This window comes from Pteropus medius, unplaced genomic scaffold (genome assembly GCF_902729225.1).
Source record: "Pteropus medius unplaced genomic scaffold, Ma_sr-lr_union100, whole genome shotgun sequence".
Classification (NCBI taxonomy): Eukaryota; Metazoa; Chordata; class Mammalia; order Chiroptera; family Pteropodidae; genus Pteropus; species Pteropus medius.
Genome location: NW_024342469.1, coordinates 6,979,755 through 6,999,645, shown reverse-complemented (window position 1 = coordinate 6,999,645; position 19,891 = coordinate 6,979,755). Strand labels below are relative to the sequence as shown.

Below are 19,891 nucleotides of genomic sequence, written 5' to 3'. Positions count from 1 at the left end.
AGGAATAAATATGACTATATAAAACACAAAACTATAAAGACACCAGCAAAACAAACAAAAAAAACTTCTGTAAAGAAAGTTTAAAGACAATTCACAGACTGGAAGATGATATTTGCAACATAAATAACAGAAAGCATTAGTAACACATAAGCAAAAATGCTACAAAATCAACTTAAGTAAACAACACACAACCCAAAAGTAAGATCGGTGAATGATATAAGTAAGCAATCCACAGAAAAGGAAATAGAAATACCCAATTAACACAGAAATATGCAAATTATACCTACTGTGCAATGAAACCTTAATCCAAGTGATAAAAATATAAGGCTTGAACAATATCAAGTGCTGGTGAGGGTGTGTGTGTGACTCGTATTCATACTACGCAAGCCAGTGTAAACTTCTATTGAAATTCCAAGGGGATATTTAGCACTATTAATTAAAATGAAAATAGGCATACATTACGACCCAGGGATTCTAGTTCTAAGAATTTACCCTAAAGAAACGCATATGTGCACAAAGCTATTCACTCAAGCATTATTGCTAACAGTGAAAAACATAACACACCAAAATGTCTATCAGCAGGGAAATAAACAGGCAATGCAAGAGTTAAAAAAATATGTGGTAAATCTCTAAATACTGACATACACTGAAGGATTGCCAAGTGATATTGTTTAAAAAAAAGTTTCAGAAAAATATAGAACAGTGTTCTAAAACAAAATAAAGTCAATTGTACATACTTCTAAAGATACATGTGCGTATGTAAATGCGCAAAGGTCTAAGAGTAACTAACTAATAATAACATTTAACTCGGGGGGGGACTGTGTCGGGGTAAGAAAAAGTCAACGAGATTTTAACTCTATATTGTTTGAATTTTTAAAAACAAGATCATATTCACTTATTAATATGATTTAAAAATAAATACAATTTATAACTACGATACAAAATTATAAATTCTATACTAGGGGTATCGGTAAAGTCCTTTGGGGAACACAGGAGAAATTAGTGTATAGAAAGGTTTCATAGCAGCAGCGACAGCTGAGCTGGGCCTTGTTTGAATAGGGTGTCGTTAAGCATCCATAATTTGGTGGCGGACGGTGGCAGACTATATTTTCCAAAGATGACCGTACTAACACACTTCCCATCCCATATGTTTTTCTTTCGATATGACATTGACACTTGTCCATGGAGAGGTGGGAGTCTACATCCTCTCCCCTTGAACTTGAGCAGACTTTGTAATTGTCTTGATGAACTTCCTCTTGGAGAGGAAGTATCACAGCATGACTTTCCAGATTATTCTTCTGTCTTGTCCTTTCTTTCACAGGATGCTCACCCTTGGGACCTGGCTACCACGTGGTGTTGCTGTGAGGAAGCCCAAACTAGCCCACATGGAGAGACACGTGAAGAGGCCCATGTGGAGAGAAACTGAGGCCCCCGGCCGCCAGAGAGCACCAACTACCAGATCCACGAGTGAACGAGCCTTCAGATGATTCCTGTCTTCAGCCTTTGTGTTCTCAGGCTGAGGCCCAAACATACGTCATGAAGCAGAGAAAAGTCATCCTCAATGTGCACTGTCCTAATTCTTGATCCAGAGAATCCACCAGCAGAATAAATGGTTACCTTGCACCACAAGGTTTTAGAGCAATGTGTGTTACACAGCCAAAGTATGTGGAACAAAGTAAGTGGAACGTACTAAGGAGGAGAAACTACACAAGTAAGAGGACATCATGAAACACTGCGAATATTGGCAGTACTGGGTGATGAGGCCAAGAAGACTGGCTGGGACCAGACTCTGAAAAGTTTTATATGACAGTAAAAAAAAATTAGATATCCTATTGGCAGTGGAGAACTGTTGAACGTTTTTAAGCTGGGAAGCAAAAGGCTAAATTCTGCATTTCAGCAATATCTTGCTGAGATCAGTGTAAAGGAAAGACTGGAGAAAAGACAGACTTAAAAATAGGAAAAGCTCCTCCAATTATGATGAGTGAAATGGCGGATTCATCCCTCACGTGACATGTTTTGTGGCTTTTCATCTTGAGGGTTGTCACTGATGCTTGTCTACACTCAGCTGCACTTGTATTAAAATGTTGGCAGGGAGAACCTGATGTCCACACAAAAACCTGCACATGGATATTTACAGCAGCTTTATTTATAATTGCTCAAACTTGGACACAACTAGCAAGCATGTCCTTCGGTAGGAGGATGGATAACTACCCTGGGATATCCTATTCGGCACTAAAAAGAAATGCGCTCTCAAGCCATGAGAAGACATGGAGGAACCTTAATGCATGTCGCTAAGTGAAGCCAGTCTGAAAAGGCCACATACTGAATGATGCCAACTATATGACTTTCTACAAAAGATAAGAGTGTAGAGACAGTTGAAACATTAGTGATTGCCAGGGATTAGAGGGGAAGGACAAATGAATAGGCAGAGCCCAGTGGATTTGTAGGGCAGTGACACTTCTTTGTATGATACCATAATGGTGGATACGTGTCATTACACATTTGTCAAAACCCACAGAATGTACAACATTAGAGTGAACCCTAATGTACACTACGGACTTTGGATAATAATGCAGTTAGTGTAGGTTCACTGACTGCGTGGATGTCCCACTCTGGTGGGGCATGTCAGTAGTGGGGAAGCTGCGCTTGCTTAGGGACAGCAGGTAGATGGGGAAGTCTCAGTACCCTCCACGCAATTTTACTGTGAACCTAAAACTGCTCTAAAAAAATAATAAAGTCTATTAAAAATGTTGGGGAGCGGGAAACGTATGGGGATAGTAGAAGACAAAAAACGGTTCCTTACTGTTCTTCTTTCAAGCTTTTGGATCCGAATCAGTTTATGTAAAGTGTATTCTAAGAATACAAAGCAAGGTGTCTAAAAAATCATAACCACTTATAACTAATTATCCGTGTGAATAATGCCATCCTTGTATTACAAATACCACCGTAACCCGTAACTTCTCGTTTTTGTGTCTATTAAAACATCCTCATCATTCTCACAACTAGTTTTGTAAGAGAACTATATAAACAGAAACCTGTAAAATAAATCTATACTAAAAAGCTACCGTTTTTATATTTTTGGACAGTGGAGATCTACATAAGGGGAAAATTGAGGTGCACGGTCTAAAGATGAGGGAGAGGATGAAACTCAGAACACGAGGAGCCACCGCTGTGATGAGGGGAAGGACGGTTGGATGAGTATAAAAGCAAAGATATATGAGGGGATGAAGATGCTAATGAGGAAGTTTCATTCCCAACTTGGCAGAAGATCTTTCGTCCTATTTTTTCAGAAAATCAAGAGGGGAATGTACTGAAAATTGAGAGTTCATGGATAATAGAGACAGGATGGAGTGGCTCAACAGTGAATCAATCAGACCCTGAGTAACGGCGGAGCCCAGATGGAATTTGATAGTATAATTTATTGGAGGCCAGTTTTGTAAAATTTTATACTTTCTTTCTCTAATGTTAATTATTTAAGAGGTGATTAACCAATTTGCGAAAAACCATGCATCTTGCTTTTTCGCCTTTTTGTCTAATGCTTGCTTTTGAAAAATGTCATAATTTAAACTCTTCATCAAAGAGAAGTTAATACAAATGAGAAAGAAACTAAGATTAATATTTTATGCTTTTTAAAACCATTTGCAAAAGATTGAAGGTTCGTAGTTAATAGTTTTTGAAACAAAACAATGAAAAACGAAAAATCGAAAAAATTGAAACAAATGGTAAAATAAGGTTATAGAATCATACGTGGGTTGAATCTGTCCATGCTGTCCTGTCCTTCATTATCAGTTATTAAGCTGTTGTTACTATATTTCACAAAATAAAATCTGAGGAAAAAACTCTACTGTTTCTTATTCATGTTTCTGAGTAAACTTCCTATTCTTTAACTAACTCACCTGCATCCCGGAGATTACCAGCATCTGCTTGCCCTTCTGACAACCACGTAGTTGACGAGATAATGGCAGGAGGAGTCGTTGGCAAAAGTGGCTCTGGATCATCCTCGTAAAACAGTATCAGGTCCTTACAAGAAACAAGAGAGCACATGAAGGTTGGAAAAAATTAATCCCACTGCCTCAATTTGTTACAACAGATGGACAATTTATGGACATACAATCTGTATATGCTATAAGCATATTTTGATAGAAAGAATTCACACGTAAATTATCTATACGTCTGGGTGTCCACTGAGTGTAGGGTGATTCAAATGAAGTCTATACAGTGGGATTGGTTGATATGTCTTTTTTCCCTATGAACGGGGATTTTTTTATAGCACTTTATTGTAATTGACATACAGTAAATGCATAAACCTTAAGTGTAGAGCTCAATAACTTTTAACTAGGCATGTACCTATATAAGCGCATTTCCTTCACTCCAGAAAGTTCCCTCAAGCTCCTTTCCAGTTGATACCATCCCCCCTCACCATCAAACAGCATTCTATCTTCTTTCGCCATCGATGAGTTTGCCAGTTCTTGAAATTCATATGTGTAATCCTATACTATGTTTTCTCTTGTATCTGATTCCCACTGCTTAACATAATGTTTGTGAGACTCATCCACATTTCGTGTGTAAGTAGTCTCCCCTTATCTATCTGTGATTTCGCTTTCTGGGGTTTCAGTTACCCACTATCAACCACGGTCCAAAAATATTAAATAAAAAATTCCAAAAATAAATATTAAATTGCACATCATTCTGAGTATTGCGATGAAATCTTGCACTGTCCCACTCTGTCCTGCTCAGGACATGAATCATCCCTTTATCCAGGATATCCATGCCGTATACGCTGCCCACCCATTTTGTCACTCAGTAGCCATCTTGGGGATCAGATTGACTGTCATGGTATCACAGTGCTTGTGTTCAAGTCACCCTTAAGTGGCCTAATGCTACGTCACAATGCCTACATCATTCACCTCACGTCATCTCATCGCGGAGGCATCGTGCCACTTACATCGCCACAAGAGGAAGGGTGAGTACAGTACTATAAGGTATTTTGTGAGAGACAGAGAGAGACATTCACATAACTTTTATTATAGGATATTGTTATAATTATTCTTATTATTAGTTATTGTTGTTAACCTCTTACTGTGCCTAATTTATAAACTTTGTCATAAGTGTGTATTATAGGAAAAAATGTGCTACATACAGGGTTCAGTACTACCCTCAGTTTCAGGCATCCACTGGGTCTCAGAACACATCTGGCATAGATAAGGGGGGACAGTTGTATCGGTAGTCCTTTTTTCATTGCTGTTAAGAAGTATTCCATTGCATGGATATATTGCAATTTTTTAATCCATTCTCCAGCATATAAATATTTGGGTTATTTCCAAATTTCAGCTATCATGAATAAAGCTACTGTGAACATTCTTATACAAATCTTTTTGTGGCCAAATGCACTCATTACAGGGGAATAAAAGCTAGGTCACAGGTTTATTTTTAACTTCATTAGAAACTGCCACATCAAGTGATTTGCCACTTTTTATAATCCAGCTTTTACTTTGAAATCATTACAGAGTCACAGTCGGTTGTAAAAAATAATAGAGAGATTCTGTGTACCTTTCACCCAGTTTCCCCTAAGGATAACACGTTGCAAAGTTATCGTGCTGTACTGTATCACATCCAGGATATCGGCACTGAGACGGTCAAGAACATTTCCATAGCCCTAAGGATCCTTCCCGATGCCTTTTTACCACCACACCCTGCCCCGCAACTACCAATCTGTTCTCCATTTCCATAACTTTGACATTTGAAGAATGTTATATAAACGGAATCACACAGTATATAACCTTTGGGGATTGGCTTTTTTCATCTGGCTTAATTTCTGGAGATTCATCTAAGCTGTTGTGTGTATCAACAATTTCTTCTTTTTTATTGCCAAGTAGATTCCATGGTACAAATGTAAGTCAGTTTAACCCATTAAAGGACATCTGGGTAGTTTTCAGGTTTTAGCAATTACAAATAAAGCTACTGTGAACACTGCGTATAGGTTTTTGTATGAAAATAAGTTTTCATATCTTTGGGATAAATGCCTAAGAGTACAATTGCTGAGTCATATGGTGGTGGCATGTTTAGTTTTATAAAAAAACTGCCAACAGTTTTCCTGAGTAGTTGTGCTATTTTATATTCCCAGAAATACGTGATCCAATTTCTCCACATGCTCATCAGCATTTGGTATTGTCGCTATTTTTTACTTTAGCCATTCCAATATTTCACTGTGTTTAAATGACATATTCCTAATGGCTAATGAGGATGAACATTTTTTCATGTGCTTTTTGCCATCTGTATTTGCCGAAGTGACTGTTCATATCATTTGCTGTTTTCTAATCGGGATGTTTGGTTTTTAACCGTTGAAGTTTTAAGAGCTGTTTATATGCTGTAGAGATTAGTCCTTTGCCGAATATGTGGTTTGCAAATATTTTCTCTGTTTATATGCTGTAGATATTAGTCCTTTGCCGGATATGTGGTTTGCAAATATTTTCTCCCAGTTTGTAGTCTGCCTTCTCATCCTCTTCACAGGGTCTTTCACAGAGCAAAAGTTTTTAATTGTGATGAAGTTTTACAACATTTCCCCCCCTTTTTTGGGATCATGTTTTTGGCCAGCCCTAGATCTCAAGGATTTTTCTCCTATTTTAAAAGAATGTTATAGTTTTACACTTACAGTTAAGTCCATGATCCATTTGGAGTGAATTTCTGTATAAGGTTTGAGGTCGTAGTTTTGCCTATGGACGTCCAGTTGCTCTAATATCATTTGTTGAAAAGGTTATCCTCCCTCCATTACATTTCTTTTGCACCTTTGTCAAAAATCAGTTGGCCATATTTGCATGGGTCTATTTCTCGGCTCTCTATCCTGTTCCACTGCCCTAAGTGTCTATTCCTCCGCCAACATGAAAAATCCCTAAATGGTTACCAATATAAAATGGTTAAGTAAATTAAAATTCATTTTATACATCAAGAATATAGTGCAGTTGCCTCTCCAAGGCCAGCCGCACCAGCTGAACGTCATGGTGGCCTCTGTCCAGGTCCAGCATGGCCAGCAGCCTTGGGCCTTTGGCACCCTGCGGCTTTGCATCTGCATCTGCAGAGATAGTGAGAAGCAGACCTGCAGGTTGAAGTTTAAAAGTAATGAATTGAGCCCTGAAATGAATTAAAGGTGGTAGTTAGGAACTTAAAAAACAAAATGTCACATGAAAACCATCATCTTAAGATGTTGAGTGAAAAGACCTCTGTGATGAAATTTCTATTAATCTGATCTCCCAGGGGTGCCAGACAGAATCTGCACAGCCTCTGCTGCTAACCGCTAATGCCTATGAAGTCTCCCCCAAAAAGGAGAATCATTCAGAGTTCCTTGGATGTCATCTTCAAAAGTAGCCAAGAATTCAAGTGACAGTGAGTTTATCCCAGAAAATCTTTGGAAGTTACAATCTTTGGCAGAAATTGGGATATAACTACACATTCAGAACAGTTTAGGTGAAATAGATATTACTCGTGTATTGGCAGAGCTGTAGTGATTGGAGATTGAAGGTAATTAATAACATGTATATGCTCTTTTGTGGGAAAATAAAGGGAAACAGGTGTTCAGCCTAAAATTACATTTCTCGGAGTGGGTTTCCCGTGAAGTCAATGTTTTCTGAGCTTAAATTCTGAAGCACCAATAAAAAATTTTTTAAATGAAGAAAAAAGAATACGGCACGGGTATATGTGCTTATAATAGAAATATGTCCTTAACATGTAGTTTAGTGGAAAAAAGCGTATTTTGGAATGATATATATTGAATGATTCCATTTATTATTATAGAAAGATATCCAAGAATTTTTGCTTTGTTCTGAGCATGTTGCAGAGCATTATATATTGAATGAATCCATTTATGTAAAAGAAAATGTATAGGCACAGAAAATTCCCTCCCCCCAAAAAAATTCATAGAAAACTGCTAGCAATAGTGGCCTCTGAGGACAGGAACTGAAGGAGTATAGAAATGTAAGAAGAAACTGTTTTTTACTCTTTAGCCTTCATCTTGTTTAATTTTTTTCCGACAAGTATTTTCTAATTTAAAAAAGAATAAAAGTACACACATGAAAATAAAAAGCGACTTTTAAGTATAAAGCAATGATACAGAAAAGAGATAAAGGGATAATGAATTAACATAATTAGAATAAGTATAATTTCCATTTCTCTAACAGCTCTGATGAGTTCGAATTTTTACAAATATAATAAATGACATGCTAATAAACCCAAAGATAAAAACTGTTTACTCTTCATTTAGCAAAATAATAAATGGAGGCAGTAGGAAATAAAAACTTATCTATCACTAGCAATTTAGTAACTCACAAATAGACTGAAGGCTTTGGTCAGCTTTAATTTTGTGTAAACCAATTCATAGCAGCCCTCTCTGTTGCTATGGGAACAACTGTGACCAAAAAAAGTCATAACCTCACTGGTGAATCTCCTCCAAAAGGAAAAGAGGAAGGTCTTTTGAGGTGGCGAAAAGCTACAAATACCTTTACTAATTAGCAAATTTAATAATAAAGATTCTGGACAGTATGCAGTGGGAAAACACATCTGTGTCTCAGTGTCATAAACGTAAAGGCTTTCTTTTACACAGGCAAGCTCTGCTCTGCTTTTGAAAGCCCTATTCTGTTAAGAATTTTATTTATTGCTTTAAGATAATTCTCTCATTTGGAGAAAGAGAATAGTTAAAGAGGTTTCTATTTAAAGTTTTTCAAAGATATTTTTTAAGCAGCCCTCATTCTGCCTAAGCAACCAACAATATCATTTCTTTCTCATTCTGTATTAAGAACATGAGAATTGTAATGTAGCTGCAGTACATTTGGCAACAACAATTAGATTTACTGTTCAACTTGATAGCTTTTGTCTTCTGCTGCAAAAGCAGATTACTGAAGAGGACATATTGGAGTGCAGCAAATGTTCCTGACAGTAATAAGAGGAGATGCTTGTCAGCAGGATGATGGAATAGTGTTATGATATAGTAATGTTTTGAAAACAGAAAATCCAGCTTTAAAATTCTTTTGAGAGAAGGGTTTTTTTGTTTTTTGGTTCTTTGCTCACCAAGATAAGAAGTGGAATGATATAAATCAATTACAGTAGGTTCCTCTAAAGTAAAAAAACCAATAATAATGAGAATTTAAAGACTGAGTAGCATTTTATGTCTTTGTTAGGCTCCAAAGCATGTAAGATTATTCCAGTCTATTTTCTCTCTTAAAAGTCATCAGCAGCAAATAAACTGATCTCGAATTTAAAAATCATTTTGACTTAATGTTATACGTTTTAAAATAATCTATTTTCAAACTGTGGGCTATTATGCAATTAAGGAAAAGTGAAATCTTAATTTTATGTTCTTTTCTGGGCTGCTAGAAAATCTGGTAAATCCAGTACCTCATTGGATTGGGGAAAGGATTTGGGAAGAGAAGATCAAGAAATAATTTCCTCACAGGAACTGTGGCAGGGAACACTAAACAAAGCACTCTGAGCAAGACACCAAACAAGCCTCTTTCACAGGAAGAGAAGGAAGTTAACAATGAATGTCTACTATTCCCTCGTTTCTTCATTAACAAAGATGTGGCAACTGAAGATTCGATAATGACTAAGACTAAAAAGGTATCTCCTTTCAAGAAGCTGTCATTCTACTAGGAGAATAACACATAAAACTGAAAAACAAATGAGTGAATGTGATAATGTCATATTGTCGAGTGGGACAGATTTACAGTCAAGACGGTCTATAAGGAAATACTTTGGGGATACCTTCCTTCTCCAAAGGTAGCTCTGAAAGAGAAAACACGAATGTGAAAATTAAAGACACGGTTGTGCTCAAAAACAAAATAAATATCTTCATGGATGAGAGCATGAACAAAATAAATATCTTCATGGATGAGAGCAGAAACGTGTAATGGTAAGGAAGTGGAAGCTGTGGACCTTTGTGGGGCTTTGGGTCCGGACAAAAGGCAGAGAAAACTAGAAGCTCAAATTCTAAGGGGTTAAATACAGATTTAAAGTGTCCATCCAAGAAAAGAGTGTTGAACATGGGTTCACTGCTTGAAATTATGCCCAGGTACCGGGATCTCCTGCTTATAAAGGAAGCTGAAATAACCTGGCATCGATCACGGCCCGAGACTATGGCTTCTTAAAGTATTATATCCAGGTAGGTGAGAGGATACAAACTAAACTTCACTGGCAACTGATGCTCAGCATCCCTTGCTCTGGGGACCGGATCTGCATCGTCACCGATATGATTAAATGAAGGTGCTCCAAAGTGTCAGCATTAAGTCCTGAATGTGAACCTATAGTCCGGGGCGTCAGGAGGAGGCAGATGAAAAACTGTTAGGCAGGAAAGGGTAAGGACACGCAGAGAAAAGGAAGATAAAAAAAATCCGAGCCACTCAAGAGGAGCTTACAAATCAATATTCCAAAACACAGAAAAAACTGAATTCATTCCTGACGAAATGAAACTAAGAAATTTAAAAAGTATTTAAAAGTACGTTTAGAGTCCGCAAATACATAATGGAAAGGATAACATTAAAGGAATAAGAAAACAAGATACAAAAACAGGTGGAGTTGAAATAAGCTCAAATAGATATAAAGAAGCAATGAGAAATCCTAGAAGTGAAAAATAAAGCTATTGAAATAAAACACTCAATGGACAGGAAAAATTCTAGAGTGGGCACAGAGGAAAAGAGAAAAAAATAAACTGGAGGATGGTTCTGATTAATTACCTAAAACTCAGCATGGAGATAATGAGACAAACATATTTTCTAAAAAGCAATTGAAAAACATGGAAAACGAGAGATTAAGTGGCCAAATATACCCAATAGAAATTAAGAAGAAAAAAATTTCAAGGAAATGGAGAAAAAGTAATATTTGGGGAGCTACAGACGCCAGAATTAAAGATCCGTGTTTTCACATGAAAGTGCAAATAGGAGTGAGTAGGTAGGTGTATGCCTAAGAAGGTAAGAGAACACTGAAGAATAGGTTCTGGTTCTGGTTCTGGTTCTGGTGGCTTCCTCCCTCAGGAGCAATCCTGGAGATACTATAAAGAGACGACATCGAAATAAGAAGAAATTCGAGAGGCTGCTGGGGAGTTGGAGGGGCCGTTCCGAACTGGTCTGTTTGGGGGTGCGGGGAGCCAGTGCTGGCTTTAGCCTGGGGCAGAAGGTGGCTTGTGCACTGGAAGGATAAAATAAGGAAGAAGTCGGTAGCGTTACCCCCACCATCCGTTGCCTTGGAACCTGCCTGCGCCCCTGCTCTGACTGGGACAGCTGTGCTCAGGAGTGACTCTGGTCAGTACGGGAGTCCCGAGTGGGTAAGGAGATGAGAACAGTCAGTGGGAACCTCTACGATCCCCCAGGGCAGGCGGTTTACAATTTAAGGAGTGTCTCCCCTAAAGCTGCTTCTTCCTGGGGTGCTAAGAATAAATATCTAACTTGAGGCATAGATCCTTAAAGTAGAGAATGATTAACTCTCATATCCTTGGAGGAAGTGGGGAGGGGAGAGAAGTGCCCTCTACCCTAGAGGCCACTTCCCCCACCTCCCACGGAAGCCGATAGGGCTGTCGCAGGCGAAGGTCTGGCCTTCAGCAGCCCTAATGAGAGAAGCCATAACCCATAGGGGTAACCAGTCATTTGAGGATCAAAATTATTTTGCAAGAAAAATTAAAAACTGAATTATAGTTTTCATTGGAAGCACAGATATTAGAAAAGGTAGACCAAGAATTTAAAATAAGTTTAATATACATACTAAAATAAATAAGATATAAGCAATATGAAACAGGAACAAACACAATAAAAAGAATGAAATAGAGATATTAACTATCAAATGTTAAAATAGAATGTTGAAGTAGGGAACAGAGATGGGATAAATAGTGGAATGACTATGGCTGAGAACGAATTAGTAAACTGGAAGATCATGCTGAGGAACTCTAGAAGAAGAAAAAAGAAAACAAAAAGAAAAATAGAAACTTTAAAGAAAAGTTAAGAGATAGAAAGATAGAAAGAAAATTATTACTAAGATCCAGATAAGAAGAATCTCAAAAAGAGAGAAAAATGAAAACAGTAGGAAATCTAGGAACCGGAGATAACTTTCTCAGAATTAAATAGAGAGGAAAGTCTTCCTCCTGGGAAGTCTCATAGGGTGACAAACAAGAGAGATAAGGAAAATTCACACTTAAGCTATTACAGTAAAATTTAAGTCTTTTCAGCCAATGGTGTTGAAACAATTGGACATCTGTAGACAAAAAAAAGTTGTGGTTTTTTTTTCAAGGAACCCTGACCTATACTTTACTCCTTATACAAAAATGAATTCAAAATAGATCACAGACCTAAATGTAAAACATAAAACTACAAGAAGGAAATAAGAGAACCATAAAATAAAAAATTGATAAACTGGACTTCATCGAAATTTAAAACTTTTGCCGTGGAAGATAATTGTTAAAAAGAAAAGAAAAGCCACAGACTGGAAGAAAATGTATGCAGATCACATCTCTGACAAAGGATTTGTATCCAGAATATATGAAGAACCCTCAAAACTCAATGGTAAAAACAAAACAAAACAAAACAAAACCAATCCAATTAGAAAGCGAGCAAAATATATGAACATATATTTTACCAAAGAGAAGTTATGATGGCATAAATAAGCACATGAAAAGCAAGATATTCAACATCATTAGCCATTTGGGAAACACAAAATCACAATAAGATGTCACTACAAATGTATTACAATAGCTAAAATAAAAAACAGTGGTAATAACAAACAAAAAACCGGTGCAGAGAACCTGGATCTCTCACGCACCGCTGGTGGGAATGTAAAACGGTACAGCCACTATGGAAAACGGTTTGACAGTTTCTTACAAAACTCAGTATGCACTTACCATACGACCCAGCAGTCACACTCCTGGAATTTATCCCAGAGATAAGAAAACTTTACATATAAAAACCTGTACACAAATGTTCACAGCAGCTTTATGCATAAATAGCGCAAACTAGAAACACCCAAATCTCTTTCAATGGATTGTTGAATAAATGGTTGAACGGTCGAATAAACTCTAGGACATCTATAAAATGGGATGCTACTCAACAACAAAAAGGAATGAATTATTGATATGGATCTCAAGAGCATTACGCTGAGTGAAAAAGAAAATCTATCTCAAAGGTTACATATTGTCTGGGTCCATTTATACAACATTCTAGAAATAACAACTATAGAGATGGAAAAAAGATCAGTGGTTGCCAGGGGCTTTGACTGGGGGTGGTGAGATGGGGTGGGTAACATAAGGGACTACTTTTGTGGGGATAGCACCGTTCCGTATCTTGATTTGGGTACTGGTTGCATGAATCTATACTTGAGGATAAAATTGCATAGAACACACACACAGAGGTTAAAAAAATTGACTACTGAACTGAAAATTTGAAAACTGACTAAGGTCTGTAGTCTAGTCAGCAGTCACAAACCAATGTCCGCTTCCTGGTTTGATGTTGTATGACAGCTGTATAAAATGTCAACACTGAGGGAAGCTGGGTGAAGGGTACCTGGGACCGTCCTATTTCTACACCTTCCTATAAGTCTATAATTATTTCATGCTAAGATGTTTTTTAAAATGAGTAGAGAAAGATGAGACTGTTTAATAAATTAAATATTGTTTATCCACAGGAGTTCAAACCAAATAAGACCCCTATCTTACACGATATAGTAAAATTATAGAAGGCATAGGGATTTCAAGATTTAGAAGGAAAATATGAGATCTTTATTATATTGGGATAAAAAAAGAATTTCTTAAATAGCACAAACAATAAAGGAAAACTTTGATAATTTAACTTTATTCTTATTGAACACTCTGTATAACAAAGACACCAAAAACAAAGTTAACAGACAAGCACAGGTTGTCTTAGAACACATGAAGCTCAAAAAGGCAAGAAAACAAATTCTCCCCTACAGCCTGCAGAAAGGGATGCAGCTCTACAGAACCCTTGATTTGAGCCCAGTGAGACCATGTCAGCATCTAAACGCCAGAACGGTAAGATAAAGCGTCTGTATTGACGTAAGGCACGGTGTTTGCGGTAACTCATCAGAGCAGCAACAGGAAAGCACTGCGGTGACTTACCTCTGTTGACTTCCAAGCATTAAACTCAAGTGGCAGTGTTTCCTGGGACAACACGGTTCCACTAGACAACTGGATGTCTTGGCACTGCTCTTGTTTGAATCCTGCCTTGGCAGCGTTTTCTGTCAATGACACAAAGCTAAGATTTTACCTTGGCAAAGAACGGTAATGTTTTTACATTAGCTCACAATTTTTAAGTTAATCACTTCTGAAGACCCATTCTGTCTACAAAATATACTTCATCTGCCAATGGTTATCTAGGAATATTAATCATTTTAATATATCACTTAATAACAATTGACAATATATCTCTTTATAATTATTTTAACGTATCCGTTTATAACCAGATTTTAAAAATACAACTTCAATTCTAGCCCTTTCTCCCATCAACAATTCTATTTGATAACTTTATTATCTGAAACATCTTTTTAAAATAAAATATAATATAGTATAGAAAATAGTTTGAAAATGTGAAAATGATTCAAATGAAATTTTAGCAAAGCAGGAATAACAACTATAATGATTCTAAGCAACATTTAAAAGAACCTTATTACTGTTGTGTGAATGTCATCCATTCTAAGCAAAACTAATCAGAAATGTACATATTATTTGATAAGAAAAAACCTTTAAATTTTTTAAACTTAAAAAGAATATGCCAATGAAAATAAACTGATATTTGTGCCTGTATATTTTTGCTGAATTTAATGTTTTTTGTAGTCTTAACATCATTTTCCTTCCATGTTAATTACTATGTAAACAAAGTATTAGAGCCAACTATATCTCAGCATATTATTAGGTGCAATTAGAAATATAAGAAAGCTATTTTCAAACTGACGTATGCACACCATTGGAGGTACTGAATGAATTTCCAAAGGTTAGGTGGGCACAGATAATCTTAAAGAATCAATGTCCAGATTCACAACTTCTCTATATATTCTTTCCAAAAACTGATCTGCCTGAGAATGCAACTGCGTGGAAGCATCAGGCTAGTTCTTTCCCCCTTCCCTTTCATAATCTATTTTCTCCTACTTAATAAAGAAAGACATATCCTTTACCCAGTATTATTATGGTATATCTTCCCTTAAGGTGCAAATGTGAGAATCTCTAAGGCATCAAACAGTAGTAAAAAAGACTGGGTGGAGAAGCAATTTAATCAAGGCACAAAAAACCCAGAGTAGAGCTTCAAAGTTTGTTTTGTCTTACACATTTCATTTAATGGCAAAGCGTGACATAAGTAACAGGGAATTTTGGTCCAGACCAGGATGTCTGGTATTGTAGTATGGAGAAGCAGGATAGTTGACACGTTTCACTTAATGTCAGGACAGCTGACAAGTTCCATTTAGTGCCCCTGTGCTACTGTCAAAGAACACACCACTCCTGAGGAAGAATCCCATGAGAGGAAAGCAAAGGAAGCAAGGGAGGCGGGGACCCCTATGTCATCGATGCAACGACCTTATGAAAGGCTTCGCGCCTTGGCTGTCTGTCTTAGAAAGAGAGTTCAAGAGTGTGACTGCAACTAGAGTGACGTTTATTTACACATCTATTTGAATAAATAAAGTAAGACGTTTCCTGAAGTTTAAATCTGACGTGGCTGGTTGTTTTGACAATAACGGCTGGTTTTGCCAACTAGGTAAATATGATAAATAATTTCCAAAAATTGAATGAACCAAACCTGCAAAGTTGATGAAAATATGTTTAAAACATGACACAATAAAATCATTTTCTCAAGCAATTACTGTATTGACAGGCATGTTGTGATTAATGTTTTTGTTTTTTCCATACTTCCTGAGTATATTGTGTTAAAGCGTAACAGGTATAATTAAGTGATTTGCTAAATTTGAGTAAAACATTTTTGGTATTATTCTCAGAACCTGAGAAAGTAAATTACTCCTAATGACTGTTTAACAAACCTTTTCCCAAGTAGGGAGTTTCTAATCCTTTCCTTCCAACGACACTGAAAAAAAGACCTAATCAAGTTAACAGTTGACAAGAGATGAAAAACATTTTTATAATGAATCACTACATAATTTTTGGCATATTACTTGGAAGGAAGTCATTGAGTTGATTGACATTGCTGTAATAACATATCTACTATTCCCACCTACGATTTTATGTGAACAAGTGTTTGCAGCATTTACATATATAAAAATGTAAAACAGAAACAATTTATGCTGAACCCTGCTTATTTCTAGCAATAAGTAATATTCATATGTGGGTAAATGAACAGTTCCATTTACCTCATAAAAACATGTATTTCCAATAAAATTGTACCCTTTATGTTTAATAAGTATTTATAAAAATTTATAATACACTTCTGTGGTTTTGGTTTTGCTAAAAATAATTGAAATGACAAGTCAATCTAGAAGGAATATTTTACCACTTAAAGCCTCTGGTCACAGAAAATTTAGAAAAATAATTTCAACTTATGTACGTATTTGATGTAGGGAAGACTTTCAAGCAAAAAAATACCTTTTATTCAAATAAAATTCTGTGAGAGATGTGGAATAGAAATATGACTTCAAGTAGAAAAGAGAATGATGTAAAAATTCCAACAGTTAAAGACTCGGTGTGTTTTTCAAATGAATGACTACGAGTATCAATCACAATGGTATTTAGATTCCTTTAGTTACCCTCAATAGTCTCAAGTAGCACTTTTGTTTAAACAGTTTTATTTTGTATTCTTTTGTCTTTAACATCAATATTTTGAATTGTATTTACTTAAACTTATAATAAAATTTCATCTGTCAACTTAAAAATGTATAAGGAGGTATGTAATTTTTCAAAATCATTTTAAGGGTTATGTAAGAAAAATAGCTTGAAAAGCTATGGTATAAGACTTGGTCCTTACCTTCGAAAAATGTATAGCCTGACTGAGAAGTTATGTCTAACATGCAGACTTACAGGAAATAATCAGAGGAGAACAATTACATGCTGAACTTTCTTAAATTAACTTTAGGACTAGACATGCCAAGGAGGAAAAAAAATCAATGTATACCAGAGTAATCAGAAAGAGCCTCAAATAGCAAGTAAAATTTGAACACGCTTCGAAGGATGGCTAGGATCCTGATAAGAGTAGAGGAAGAAATTATTCCAAGCAGAAGGAACTACATGGGCAAAGAAGCAAGTCTGGTACATATGAAAGATACTGAAGAAAGAATAAGAACTTCACATTAAAGGTTCTAACTTTAATTTTCTTGTAACTTCACATGAAAATGAATAATTAAAATGAGTTTCTTTTGGACTTGGAGATTTTATAATTAATACTGGCAAACAGCAGTGGTTTGAGGCTTAGATCATTTATGTACTTTCATAAATGATTTAATCCGGAATTGTATTATCACTCTTTGGGAATTCAGAAGCAGAATCATCCTTGAAATGCTATGAACCGAGTTTTTAGACATCACAGAAGCAGATTAATAAAAATTTCAGGAAGTCAATTTTGAGGTAAAGTGTGAGGAAAACTGAAGAATATCAACTGTGAATGAAAAAATCTTGCATAGGGATGCATTTTTATCTTAGAATAGCCAAAATGTTATAAACCTATATTAAATAATCTTATAGGGGCAAGAAGGAAGGCAGTTATAATATTGTGAGTCTATGGAAACGTATTTAGAAATTTTTTAGTTGCAGGCAACACACTGGAAGTGAGGTGTGCTTAATTAAATGAGATGATTACGCAACATTTATTTCTGGATGTTCACAAGCCAGAGGAAGGGGAGAACACACATTTGGTTCCTTAGTGGAAATGAAGTCCCTTTGGTATCATAAACTATCAACTGAGACTATGAACTCACAAGGCAAGGAGGACTAGTGTGTGAGTGAGAAACCTCAGAGGAAAAAGCGAGGATGCAACAGGAAATGACGCTCTTGAGTCATTCGACGATGAGTGCTTGGATGCCGAGGCTGTAGGTGCTTTGTAAAACTATCTAGAGAGAAGCCATCGATCTCGTCGAGCCTGTGCCACTTCGATAATCCCGCAGAGCAGAATTGGTAAACCCTGTGATATTTCTTAGATGAGATATCAAACTGACGTTCGCCCTACCAGACATTAACATTGCAACAGCATGTTTTGGAAATAAAATGCTCCATAAACTGAACAAATTCCCAAATTTTTCCATTTATTATTTAGTATCTAGTAAACAGTGTTACTATGTATTGACAGTGTCCTTTCGGGTATAATTTAAGTTAATCAGTCATTTACTTAACAAAATTATTTTTTAAAAATAAACAAATGTATCCTTCATAGAAAATAGTCATTAGGCTAGTGAAAAATTGATAAGACATGTAAGTCTCATAGTAGTTAAGTTTATATCTAACTTTTGCAGGATCATGAGTTTGGAATCCTAACAATTTCATTGTCTTGGGGCATAATTACACTTCAGCATCTTCAAATAATATTTGTCCTAATTTTTTAAACTGCCATTTTATAATAATTTCAAACTTAAAGTTGCAAGAGCAGTACAAAGAACTATATACTCTTCCTCCAGATTCACCAATTGTTCACATTTTGCCCCATTTGCTTTATAATTCTCTTTTTTCATTTACGTAACATATTATGATAGCCCTATAATTTAGATCTTGAGGAAAGGCCATAGTCCTAGGCTGGGTTCCCCAGGAAACAGTTGCCGTGGCTCAGATTTGTATGAGAGAGATTCACGAGGGGGTGTCCCCAGAAACAGCACGTGTGAGGAGGGCGAGAGGCGAGAAGAGGCCAGGGAGAGACTGAACTGCAGCGGCTGCAACAGAGGCCTCAGCCAACCCTACCAGAGGTTTTGGGGCTGGGATGGCTCTTCACAGCTGTCCTGCCTTGAAGCAAGGGGACTGGACCACATTTACAGGTCACTGGATGTAGCATCTCTCTGGAAGTGGGCAAAGAGCCTGGGCAAAGAGGCTCTCTTCAGCTGTTGGGAAATCCCAGAGGACTCAAGACAGCCCTGAGCCACCAACCCTCCCAGCAGGACTGAATGCCTTGATCTTGAAGTGGGAATCTGGGGGGCGGGGGGGGGAAACCACAGCACCCACTACAGGCACAACCTCTAGGATCCTGTTTACTTCTGAGAAATGCTGCAGAGGGACAGGAGACAGAGTATAAGTACTGTAAACCTTGTCTGAAAGGTGAATTTTGACATTAGTGGGGAAAAGGCATTTTTTTTTTTTTAATGAAAACAGGAAAAGGACAAAGAATAAGAAAGCAGAGATGTTTAAGCAGATTTTAAAATCTGAAATTGGTAAATAAAAGGTGAGCCAGGACAAAATTTTGTTGGAGGAGATCTTAAAATGGGAGTTATGGCAATTTTATTTCAGTGTTTTGCTCGCAATAGCATACAATATTTGAGTCCTCGCGGTCGTTCTTCCTTAAGATAATAGGAAACAGGAAAAGCCACAAGGTGTGTTAAACGCTCAGCTACGGGGACAAGGAAAAATACAGTCACTCCCTACAAGGGCAGGTTTAAATAGACTCCTGGGTTAAGACAACAGGGTGGAACTGTGACACAGAATTTGTATCACCCAATACTTAATGTTTTTTTAAAAAATATTTCACAAAACTAACAATCAAATTTTACAATAGCAATCTAATGCAGAAACAGATACGACTGAAAGTAATTTATTAAAGAAAAAAGAGGAAAATAACTGGTGGCCAAGAAAAGAAACAAGATCTAGGACGTCCCTTCTTCTCCAAAGGTGATGATCCTGAGGAGTTGACAAGATTCTGAAATTTCTCATCAATATCCAAATATCTGGAAAAAAGGGAACTGAGTGGACAATGGTTTTTCTCCTCCTTTGACTGAAAAGAGG

The 19,891-nt window shown here is 36.7% G+C and overlaps 1 protein-coding gene across 1 annotated transcript in view; it reads right to left on the bottom strand.

The window, feature by feature from the left end:
- ENTHD1 (ENTH domain containing 1) overlaps positions 1-19,891 on the bottom strand; it is a 78,749-nt gene that overhangs the window by 45,759 nt on the left and 13,099 nt on the right. The window contains exons 3-4 of the mRNA XM_039863407.1: positions 14,099-14,214; positions 3,897-4,020 (exon numbers count right to left, since the gene is read on the bottom strand). Of these exons, the coding sequence (XP_039719341.1) occupies positions 3,897-4,020; positions 14,099-14,214 (240 nt within the window). The remainder of the gene's footprint in view (positions 1-3,896; positions 4,021-14,098; positions 14,215-19,891) is intronic.